This window comes from Apodemus sylvaticus, chromosome 6, assembly GCF_947179515.1.
Source record: "Apodemus sylvaticus chromosome 6, mApoSyl1.1, whole genome shotgun sequence".
Classification (NCBI taxonomy): Eukaryota; Metazoa; Chordata; class Mammalia; order Rodentia; family Muridae; genus Apodemus; species Apodemus sylvaticus.
In genome coordinates, this window is record NC_067477.1 from 47436609 (window position 1) to 47448858 (window position 12250).

The 12250-nt window shown below is 39.5% G+C and overlaps 1 protein-coding gene across 1 annotated transcript in view; it reads left to right on the forward strand.

Annotated features, from left to right (window-relative positions):
- Positions 1–12250, forward strand: part of Kcnh5 (potassium voltage-gated channel subfamily H member 5) — a 300264-nt gene that overhangs the window by 213625 nt on the left and 74389 nt on the right. The window contains exon 9 of the mRNA XM_052186786.1: positions 9527–9779. Coding sequence (XP_052042746.1) covers positions 9527–9779 — 253 coding nt within the window. The remainder of the gene's footprint in view (positions 1–9526; positions 9780–12250) is intronic.

A 12250-nucleotide genomic window follows, 5' to 3' on the forward strand; every position in this document is an offset into this window, starting at 1 on the left:
ATAGTTTGAACAGCTAGTAACCAAAAACCTAACACACGAGATATTTATGGAAGCATTTCATGTCAATGTCATAGTACAGCCTATTTGCTATTGTTTACATTTCAGTTGTGCAAAATTATTGCTGTAGAAATATTCTAAGAAGTGTACGTGCACATATAAATTCTCAAATAACCCACTTTTTTCATCTGTTTCCCAGATCTCTGAGAGTTAATTTTTTTAGGCTAACTTTACTACTAGGGACAAATTTGGTAAGCGAGAAAGCTCAGTCAAATATTGCTATCATTTTTAAGCTATCTACAATAACATAATGGACTTTTCTCAGTAGAAACATATTGATCAGGGTCTGCTTTGATAAATGTCAGCACCTTTGGAGAGTGGTTTTAAAACTTATGTTCTTTGAAGCTTTCTGCTTCTACAATGCATCATTGTTTTATACTCATTTTACACACACACACACATGCACACTCCCATAACGTGTAAGCTGTATGAACCTTACATTTGTAAAAGAAAATGTTTCAGTGTGATTTCATTAGTTCATCTATGAATTAATTTTCTAAAGTAATTTTCATTTAGTGTTTCCTCCCCTTAATAATTTTCAATACCTTTAAGATAACTTTCTGCTTCCTGTCATGGGTATTCTTGATTCTTGGATCTATAAATACATACATACACCACACACACACACACACACACACACACACACACACACACAACACACACACACACACAGACATATGTGTGTGTGTTGTGTGTGTATGTATATATATATACATACATATATATACGCATTCATGAATATGTATATGCACACATATGGAAAATATGTATAGGCATATGTATAGGCACACATAAGGAAAATATATTTATATTAGTTTTTACAAAGTTACTACTTCCCAGCATTTGAAACTTTGGAGAGTTGGGCACTAATGACAGCAATTGCTCGGGGTTTTTTGTTTGTTTTTAGTTTTGTTTTTACCTGCTACACAGGGCAAGCAAGGCCCCAGAAAGCAAAGTCCTAGAAACTTCATAGGATGGTTTCTCTCTATGTTTAAAACAAGAGCCTTGCTTCAGTATTGGAGCCTGTTCTCAGGAAATTAATCTTGGAAGTGAAACCAGTGGGTTTTACCTTATGATTCTTCACTGGTTATTACTCTCTTAAGTTGATAAAAATGACCTTTTCCTTTTAAATGAGGAAAGTTAACTTGCCTCAGTGTCATTACAATACTTTGTTACTTAACTCGCCTCAGTGTCATTACAAAACTTCTTTACTGATGGCTTTCTTCCTGGAGGTCTGACACCTTGGAGACTAGCAGATTAGACACAGCTTCTGCAATTCTGCATGACTGCTCTCTCTCTCTCTCTCTCTCTCTCTCTCTCTCTCTCTCTCTCTCTCTCTCTCTCTCTCTCTCCCTTCCTCCCTCTCCTTCTTCCCTCACTCTACCCAGTGAACAAATGAATGTATTTCATATTCGTAAAACACACCAGTTAATTTTTTTCCCCAGTCTTAAGGCCCCTTACTTCTAGGAAGGAGCATAGAAATGTGTTTTGTGTAAATGCCACTTGTCTGGCTCCCTCCACTGATTTCTCCAACTTAATGTCAATTCTCTGGGACTCCTGAGGAGAGATTAATTAGCAGTGCATGACTGAATTGTATTAAAGCAAGCAGGGATTTTGAAGAGTGGTAGTGATAACTGAAGCCTTTTGGAATGCCATTAGAAGTATTTACATAGTTTGCCTATCGTGGGGGGAAAATAAATTCATTTTTACACGTCCACTATTATTAAAAGCTCTAACATTATATATTACTCCTGATGCAGGATTTTATAACGAAGAAAATTTTACATCTCACAACAGAGACCTCAGGACGAGGCCCTGTCCTATTCACTGCCTTGTGGCTTGTTTCTACCTGCACATTAAGGACTTGTTTTAGGGATGCTGGTGATAATCAGCCCGTGAACAGTGGGCTAGGGATACAGGCAGAACTCCACTAAGCCTAAAGCTCACTCTGCTTCTACTCCCTACGCTGTGCAATTCTGTCTTTTCTTTCACATGAAATTGCCTTTTTTCCCCTCTTTCACATTCATCTGAGAGATTCAAGCTTTAGGTAGAGTGTTAGGAGCATGCATGATTCTCTCACACAGCAGGCTTGAGTAACTCCTTACACTTTTGCTGAGAAGCAAATTGGAAAGGGTCTTAAAGGTGTTTTTATATTTTACATAGTGGTTTTCTAAAGCCCGTATTTTGATGATTTGATATAGGCAGGGTATTTGTGGCTGCTGATGTATGAGAGACAGAACTGGAAATCCTGCCATCTAATTACAACACAAGGTTTAAGTGCTCTGTAACTATGAGGAGACAGTCCTTAGTGATTGAAAAATGTGGTTTTAGGTAAGCCAATCCCCCTCACAAAGGCATGTAGCACTGTGCTTCTCTTGCATATATCTCTGCCCCTTTCTTTTTCTTGTCGTTAAAAGTTTCTGTTACATGTGTTTGTGTATTGTGTTTGCACATACATGCATACACCCATGCATGCCTGAACAAGAGTTGTAAACAGCTGATTAATTTCTCTAGCCCCCATCTTTCTGAATGCCAATGACCAAATCTATAGCAATACCTTTCATTCTTTTTGTTTGTTTGTTTCTTTGAGACAGGGTTTCTCTGTATAGCTCTGTCGGTCCTGGAACTTACTCTGTAGATGACGCTGGCCTCAAACTTAGAAATCTGTCTTCCTCTGACTCCCAAGTACTGGGATTACAGGTGTGTGCCACTACCACCTGGCTTTGGCCTTTCATTTTTTTATTATTATATATTTTTATTCTTTGTTTGCATTCCAAATGATTTCCCCGTTTCCAGTTCCCCCCCTCCCCATATGTCCCATAGACCTTCTTCTCTCCACCCATTCTTCAATCACCTCTCTCCTTTTTCTCTGTCCTGATGACCTTTCTTTCTTAATTAACCTCATGTTTCCTTTTAAACCAATCACAAAAGATAACACATGGTATGTACTCACTGATAAGTGGATATTAACCCAAAATCTCTGAATACCCAAGACACATGAAGCTCAAGAAGAAGGAAGACCAAAGTGTAGGTGCTTTGGTCCTTCCTAGAAAGGGAAGGAAACTACTCATGAGAACAAATATGGAGACAATATGTAGAGCAGAGACTGAAGGAAAGGCCATCCAGAGACTGCCCCAACTAGGGATTCATCCTATATACAGTTACCAAACCCAGGCACTATTGCAGATGTCAAGAAGTGCTTGCTGAAAGGAGCTGATATGGTTGTCTCCAGAGAGGCCCTGCCAGAGCATTACAGATACAGAGGCAGATGCTCACAGCCAACCATTGGACTGAGCATGGGGACCCCAATGGAGGAGTTAGAGAAAGGACTGAAGGAGCTGAAGGGGTTTGCAACCCCATAGGAAGAACAACAATATCAATCAACCAGACTTCCCCCCGCCCCAGAGCTCCCAGGGACTAAACCACCAACCAAGGAGTACACATGGAGGGACCCATGGCTTCAGCTGCATATGTAGCAGAGGATGGCCTTGTCCTGTGTTAATGGGAAGAGAGGTCCTTGTTCATATGAAGGCTAGATAGATGCCCCAACATAGGGGGATTCAAGGGCAGGGGTGGGAGTAGATGGGTGGGTGAAGGAACACCCTCATAGAAGCAGGGGGAGGGGCATGGTAAAGGGGGTTTTTGGAGGGAGAAACCAGAAAAGAGGAGAACACTTGAAATGTAAATAAAGAAAATATCCAATTAAAAAAAATAAAATTCCTCTAAGAAAGCCCTCCCATCCCCACAAATAAGTATTGCATAAGTTAAAATATTGATTATATGATTTTGAAGAATGATAGTAGGAAATAAACTCCGGAGATGCAAGTTTTATGGAAATGACAATGTAAATAAACATAAATCGTGTAAAAGCTCAATATCTTTAATGGCTTTAATTATTCATATTGTGCACAGTAGATGTTGGAGAAAGCTTGGCTTTAAGGCTTTGCACCCGGGAGTAAGAGAGGGGACAAAGCGGGCTCTCGCAGCAGTTACTTCCTCATGGGTCTGGGTGTCGCATCATGGCTCCTGTATCGACTGTTTAGACCTCCTTTTCTAAGGTTTCTCAGTTAATAATGCCATAATGGATGAAAGCAGTAGAGAAAGGGAGCCAAAGAGACATGCCCACTAAATATCTAGCTCGGGGCCTTTTCATCTATAGGTGACAACTTTCACTTCTGATGAGAAATGACTTCTGCTTAATAAGTCACGATGTCATAAGGAACTTATCAACAAGTTCTTTTGCCTTTACTGACACATTGAAGTGTGTGGTACATTTGTGAGCTACGTGCAAGTATTTAGATACATAAATTTCTAGCAAAGTCTTGGCTGCTTAGTGCTACAGACGAGAAACTAGTGCTTTTCTCCTAGAGGATGGATTTGATTATCTGAGCCTTAAATTATTTCTAGAAATCAGTATTGTGTTCTTGTAACACACGAAGCAGCAGAGAGCACCAGAAGGCTCAGGGCTCCTATTTTATTTCTGGTTCATCTTTACTTGGAAACATGGCTTCAAAGCCGAACTGAAGATTTTTTTGCTACTTATTTGCTGAGAATGACCTCTGCAAACCACACAGCCTTTAGGAAAAACATTTGTCTTATCTGTAAATGGGGCATTGAACCAGAACCAGTGATTTTTCAACTGTGCCCAATTGTAAGCTCCAGGGAACAAACATTGTGATAGTTTTTCTTCTAGACATCGAGGACCTGTGTAGCTCTGGCAATTTAACCAGGGCTCAAAATGTATGGTTAAATAATGACACAATGTGTGTTATATGGAGTCTCAGTCCTTAGAGCTTCTCCCAGCCAAAGCTACATTTATTTATTTATTTATTTATTTATTTACTTATTTATTTATTTATTTATTTTGCATATTAAGCATAATGTAAGGGTTCTTTAGAAAAACACTGAAGCACTATTTCAAATCTGAAAAATTCAAGGTTTGAAATCTCTGCCAATAAGTCCTTTCTTTTCTTTCTTTTTTCTTCTTTTTCTTCTTTTTTTCTTTTGTCTTCTTCCCCCCTCCTTCTCCTCCTTCTCCTTTGCTATCAACAAGAGCACAAATCACAACACTTCCTACTCTTGGGTTTATTTTCTATATAATCCTGCAATAGAATTGTATATTATATACGTTTGTCAGAGAGGGACAGACGTGAGACAACTAGGCAAAGAAAGCAATGACTGGATTTGCCAGTCAAGAGGAGAGCGGATATGAAGCATCACCTGTGCATGGGGACTTCAGAGTGATGAGAAATTGTGTAGCTGAGATGTGCCTATGGGGAAAGAGTGAATGGTCCCACCCAAGGCCTGACAAGCCTGGTTAGAGCTTTGCCTTTACTTGGTGGGGGAAGCAAGTCATAAATGATTTTTAGAAAGCAGAGATAACACAGTCATATTTATTTTCCTAAGAGCTCTGTAAGAGTTCCTAAGCTGCTGTACTACTTGACCTTGAGTTTACTAGATATTATAAATTAAACAAAAGTATTTTAGAGTTCAGAGTATGGCATTCACCTGTTTTTCAGAGTTGGTTTGTAGCATTCCGGGAAATGATTCCTTAAATAGTTCATCGCTCTTCCAAGGGAAAATTCATTACTTTTCTTAATTAAGAATCTAATTTATTAATATGGTAACATGATGAAGAGAGATACAGTGCACACTGGAGATGAACAGAAGTCACTCTTATCCCAAATCTTCTCCACTGCAGTATAATTTCATTTGCTGGTGATCGTGAGATGCCACCGAGGTATCTCTAGGTAATTAGAGAATCCACCAAGGAAAAATAATGTATGTGACCATAATGGCAAATGACACCTCAATTAGAACCACTGTACTTCGAGTGAGAGTTATCATGAATGTTATTTTTATCCTGCCAGTTAAAACTACATTTCTTTCCTATGAAAGCTGTAACTATCATAATTTCCAGAATAAACAATGATATATAATTCCAACAGTACACACCACGGCTTGTTTAAGAACTGAGGGGAAGCTTGGGTATGCCACTCTTTGGTCTATTTTAACACTCAGTTTAACTTGTCGCTCTATGTGCAACTGTGCATCTGTGTCATCAGTCAATGTAATCACTGAAAATAGAACATGAAAGGGGGGTAGTGTGTGCCTATAATCCCAGCAGTTGGGAGTCTGAGGTTTGCCATGAGTTCAAGGCCAGCTTGGACTACATAGTAAGTTCCAGGCCAGCCTTGTCTATCTAAAATCTGGTTTTAAAACCCAAATCAAGACAGATTAAAATAATAAGTAATTACAATCTAAAAAATAGACAAAACAATGAGTTTAGTTTTGAAAGTTGAGTGAAACAAAACACAGTGAAAGTCATCATTTAGTAAACAGATTATTCTAAAAATTGGAAGACACCAATTTCAATATGAGTCCTGAGTCAAATAACTGAAATGGCCTAAAATGACTGTTTCCAAAGTTAGAAAGCTGTATCAGCAGCGAAGAGCACTAGCTGCTCTTCTAGAAGATCTGGGTTCAATTCCCAGCACCCACATGGCATGATCTAATTCCAGGAGATCTGGCACTTTCACACAGACATATGTACATGGAAAATACCAATGCACATTTCAAAAAAAACAAAGACCCAGAGTTTTATCCCCAGCATCATGAAAAAAGACTGTTTTGAAAAAAAAAATTGAAAACTATAAAAATCCTATTGGTAAATGGATAAACAGAGAAATTCATTTTTCCCTTGTGCCATTTGATATAATATTTATATGTGCATATGTTTTAAAAATATTTTGTATCGTCAGTTTGAAAATATATTAATCTTAGCCTATTCTTGAAGTATGTTCAGATTTATATTAAAGTATTTCCTTAATTCTATTTGGAAATTTATCAAGCAACCTAGATTTCTAACTAGGAATATAATGCTTCACAGTGGTGGTAAGGGCTAGCATCTCTTCAATTCTGACTTTGCGGGATAACTTAAATTCTTACCATGAATGTATAAAGCCAGTGCTCAGTATCCTTAGCACACAGGTGGAGACTGAAGTGATTGGGTAAATACTCTAGACCACAGAGCTGGTAAACCATCTAGCTGAAGCTGGACTTATGTCTTCCTAAACCCAGCCATATGACCTCATGCTGTAAGCCATTAGTCAAGACTCAGAGGCAGCTTGTGGTCCTGTGTCTCTGCTGTTGTAATTTCCTACCACATGGTGACTATCTCTTCCTGTTTGTCTTCTGAACTCACTGTTAGCTCCTCTCCAGCAAGGATGATATCTGTTTTTACATGTCCAGGGATTTAAGTAATGGCGCACAGTAGAAGCTGAGTAAGTGCCTATGGAATGATCAGTATTGTCTGACCCCCTATGGGCTGATATATTGATTATCATCATTGGACATTGCTATCATGAGAAGCACCAATTGCTTTTTAAGCTCTATTAGGGCATTCCTTTCTTCAAAGAGGAGACATTTCAGGAAGGTGAGTGAACTGATGATGGCTGTCGTTGTCTGTAGGAATTTGAAATATTATGGAAAGAAAAAGCCCACGGAGATGGTTGTGATATGAACTAAAATGTAGCTTAGGAAAGGTAAAGAAAAAGAACCCAGAAAGCACAATTACTTGCATTGTGTGATGGATTCCGGACAGAGAAGTAGCCAGTGTTACGTTTATGGTTAGACACAAGTACCAGGAAATATTCAGAATATTTCCAACAGCAGGAGAGGGCAGAAGTCTAAAGCTAGAATAGAAAAAGGAAAAGAAAGAAAACTATCCTACGTTAACTAGTATTCATTATAATTGAATAGGAAAGCCAACTTAGCATTATCTTTGAGACTGAAATTTTATCAAATAAAACTTGATTAAAATTAGTTTATCAAGGGGGTAGAGGGAAAGAACCTTCTTGTGTATCTGCCCTGTGGGCAGTCCTGAGTTCTGTGAGTCTGGTTGGGTGTGATAGTAGTAGCCCACCTCTCACAGAGAAACCATTGGCAGTTAATCTCTGTTGTGGTGAAGAGATGCCATTTTCTTCAGTGTTGTAACCACTGATAACCTGCACATGCGCCAGTATCTAACTGCCCACTCAGACCCATGCAGGCAATGGTCTGAGTGCTCATAACATAACGGCATTGCCCCCTAACCTGAAAGTTGGAGAGGCACTTGTCACAAAGAAGAAGGTTCAGCAAGAAAAGGAGGGGAGGAGAACAGTTAAAATCCATGACCTGAATGTATGAATCTGTAAGAGAATAAAAATAAAATCTAAAACATGACAATGCTATCCATTTAACATAGGTTTTAAATGCTAGTATGAAAGCTACAGTTAATGAAAACTCTCACACCCTGCTTTCCAGGCATCTGACATTTGTCCCTCCTTCAGGACACCTTGAGTTTGAATTCTACCACCCCCTCCCCCCCCAAATCATCAACCTGTAATAAACTTACATGTGCAAGACTGTGTCTATTCTGCTTAGAGACATGTCCATTTGCCTGTGCTTCACAGAGGGCTGATGCAAACCCTTTTCTGTCATTGGACAGTCATTTGCTTATAAGAGGAAAATCTTTCAGAATGAAGAAATCATGAGAGTGGTCTTATAGCAATCTTCAGAATATGGAGTTGCTGGACTATTTGTGTTCATTTTATTTTCTTATGGTCAGCTAATATGTATCTACTTCCTGTCTCTACTAGCAATTAACATTCATTCTTGATGTAGTTATAAAAATAACTTTGAATCATTGGTTGGATTGATATGAATGCCAATATTTTATGCTAATTGGCTTTGAGGATATTAACTTTGATTTATTTATTTTTATAATTTAGGGTTTGAAATTATAATATAACTACATCATTTGCTCCTTCATCTCTTCAAACCCTTGCATGTCACTCCTTACTCTCTTCCAAATTTGTGGCATGATTTTCTATAATTGTTGATATCTATATCTATTATATATCTATATATCTATAGATTTAGATATTGTCCCTCCTTCAGGACACCTTGAGTTTGAATTCTGCCACTCCCCCAAATCTATATAGATATAGGTATAGGCATAGGCATAGGCATAGGCATAGATATAGATATAGATATAGATACAGATGTACACACAAAAATATTCTTAAATAAATAAATGGAGTTCATCCAGTCTGTATAATGTTACTTGTGTGCACATATTTTCCAGACCAATCATAACATTTTTGCGAAGATTCTTTCTGACCATTCAAGACACTATCACAATAGGGAAACAGTCCTCAAGTGTTGACTACATGCTGCTGTGCTGTGACAGGGACTGTGTTGTGAGGTGATCTGATGCTGTGATGTCCATCCTTAGATAGTACATCTCACCAGGCATCAGTTTCCTCGAGGACAGGCCGGTATCTGTCTAACTTTGCTTTCCAGGCATCTAGCACCATGTCCAGTGGACATAGTAGTGGTCAATAAGCATTTGTTGCGTGGCATCGTTTCCTTCTGAAATAGACCCTTTATCTTCCCCGTTTGCTTACTCATTTCTCACTCTCTTCAGGTCCTCTCCATCTGCCCCAAGGACATGAGAGCTGACATCTGTGTCCATCTGAACCGGAAGGTTTTTAATGAACATCCTGCATTCCGATTGGCCAGCGATGGATGTCTGCGTGCCTTGGCAGTGGAGTTCCAAACCATTCACTGTGCTCCTGGGGACCTGATTTACCATGCTGGAGAAAGCGTGGACGCCCTCTGCTTTGTGGTGTCTGGGTCCTTGGAAGTTATCCAGGATGAGGAGGTGGTGGCCATTTTAGGTACTGTGAACTTCCCTGACCCAGTGACAGAAGTAAACAGCAGTCCCCTATGTTTGGTGACTTTAGAAACCAGGTCACTAATGAGATGATGACTTTCAGGGAGAACTGGTCACTGTTTTGGCAAAGAACAGTTAGTCCCAGTCCCAGCTAACAGAGAATATGGGGCTGCATTACATTCACTTATACAAACAGTGACCAAAGCCTAAGGGGCTTTGCACACTCTCCTTGGTAAGCGATAATTTTCGTTAGGAACCATTGTCACATGAGCGATGGAGGGAGTTGGCCTCAGGGGAAACAGATCTGTTTATTCAGTTCAACCTGATTCTTTACTGAAAAGCCAGGCAAGGTTGGGAAAAAGCATGGAGACTTGTCAGCTAGTTAGTAACAAGTGAGTGCTGAGTCACATCAGCTCCCTACAGTTCTGCCTCATCAGGATGGGTGAAGTTTAAAGAAGATGGTGTTGGGGAGGCTAATAAGACTCACAGGAGTAAGCACAATGGGAGGAAATTAAATTTAGGCTTATGAAGCTGGTTCTATCCATCTGTCTTCACAGACCAGGAAAATTAGTTGGCGGACAATTTATTCTAAAGTTCAGACACTCAGAGGGTAAGGTTACCAATAGTACAACACAAAGGAGGAGATGTTCTATGAACTTGACAGAATGGAAAACAAGACAAGACTAAACAAAAACCTACAACTTAATGTATGTGACCACTTAACGGAGGTGTATTGTGCACATTTTGGCAAGGAAAATTGCTGAATGAACTTGTAGATCATTTTCTGCTCAAATGCCTGCAGCAGGTTCATGGAATCTACACAGATAAAAGGGGAAGAAAGGAGAGAGGTCAGATGAGATCACTCCTGTGTTTTTCTTAAGTACCTTAGAGTTGCCCGGTGTCAATTTTGATCACATTTTTCCTGGCTTGTGTCTTATGAAAAATGAGTTTGATCTTTAAACTATTGGATTTTTTTTTCTACTGAGGTCAGCCTACCAACCAAACAGCCTGACTGTACTGATTCTCTTATAAAAAAGACTGATTGGTGGATTTTAGAAACTGCAAAGGCAAAAATGAAAACTGATGTGGAATGGAATGCAGAGAGGGAGGGAGAGAGAGAGAGAGAGAGAGAGAGAGAGAGAGAGAGAGAGAGAGAGAGAGAGAGAGAGAGAGAGAGAGAGAAGAGAGAAAGAAAGAAAGAATGAAAGAAAGAAAGAAGAAAGGAGGAAAGAAGAAAATGGAGGAAAGGAAGGAGGGAAGGAAGGAAACCTAATTTCAAAAAGTACAGTTATTGGAAAAGACAGAATTTAGAATGAAGAAGAAATGACCTTTTATGAGAAAACAATTGCTATAAAAACAGAAGAAAATGGATCGGGGCAGCAAAAAATAAAATAACATTCTTTAACTATTTGGAAATAACATTATTACTACCATTAGGTTTCTTGCAGAAATTATTATTTTTTTAAATATTTTTGCAAGGAAATAGTAGAGTGCTCGGGAATTAGCATCTGGGGTGCTTGCTGCTGTCTTCCTTTTGTCTTTTGTCTGCTGGAGTATAAAGGAGGCAACATCTTTCCTGAAAACTGTATGTCACCGAGACAGCCATTTGTGGTAAAATAAATCATTATCTGTGCTATGTCCATTCTTATTTGCTAAAAGAAGAAAATAAAGCAACCCACCCTGATCAGATGTATTTGTCTTTTCCTTAGCTCTTCCTTGTCAGGAGGGGCTAAAAGGAAAACAGCAACAAATACATCACATCATATGGGTGCCACTTATTTGGCGTCATTGTCTTCCTTATACTGTACCCTGTAACTCCGAGGGCTGGAAAACCTGTGAGCACAGGGATTCTGGCTTGGGCCTGTCAAAAGGGAGTCATTTGCTCAGTGAGACAAATGCATTTTCCTTCCATTTGAAAAGGAAGTGAGGGCTGGCTTAGCTCCATGACACTGTGACTCTGAACACAGGGCCCCTGGGGCTCAGGCTAGTTTCTGAGTGTGCATTTTTATTCTTTATTCTCCCACGTCTCAGAACTCTGATGCTGTTTGCATCACTTAGTGAGTCAGATGATGTGGACACCTCTCTGACAACCTTCTTCCTTTTATATTTTTAAAATGGGACTTTAAGAGAAACTACTTCAGCCAAGAGGCAATTAGAGTACATTTTTTTTTAAAAACATTTAAGACACTTGAGCAAGCTTCAGGGGAGGAGGATGAGGGAGAGGCTAACCAACTCCAGTGAAACCTGGTGTGCAGTGACTCTCCCTTACTTTCTCAATCGTCCTTTTAAAACTTGTTAGCCTATTTTGAATAATTACAAGTTTTGGCAATTCATCAGGTTGCAAGTAAGCCTTACTCAGCCTTTCTCCCTATCCTCCACTTCCCTCCCTCTGTCCCCCTCCACTTCCCTCCCTCTGTCCCCCTCCACTTCCCTCCCTCTGTCCCCCTCCACTTCCCTCCCTCTGTCCCCCTCCAC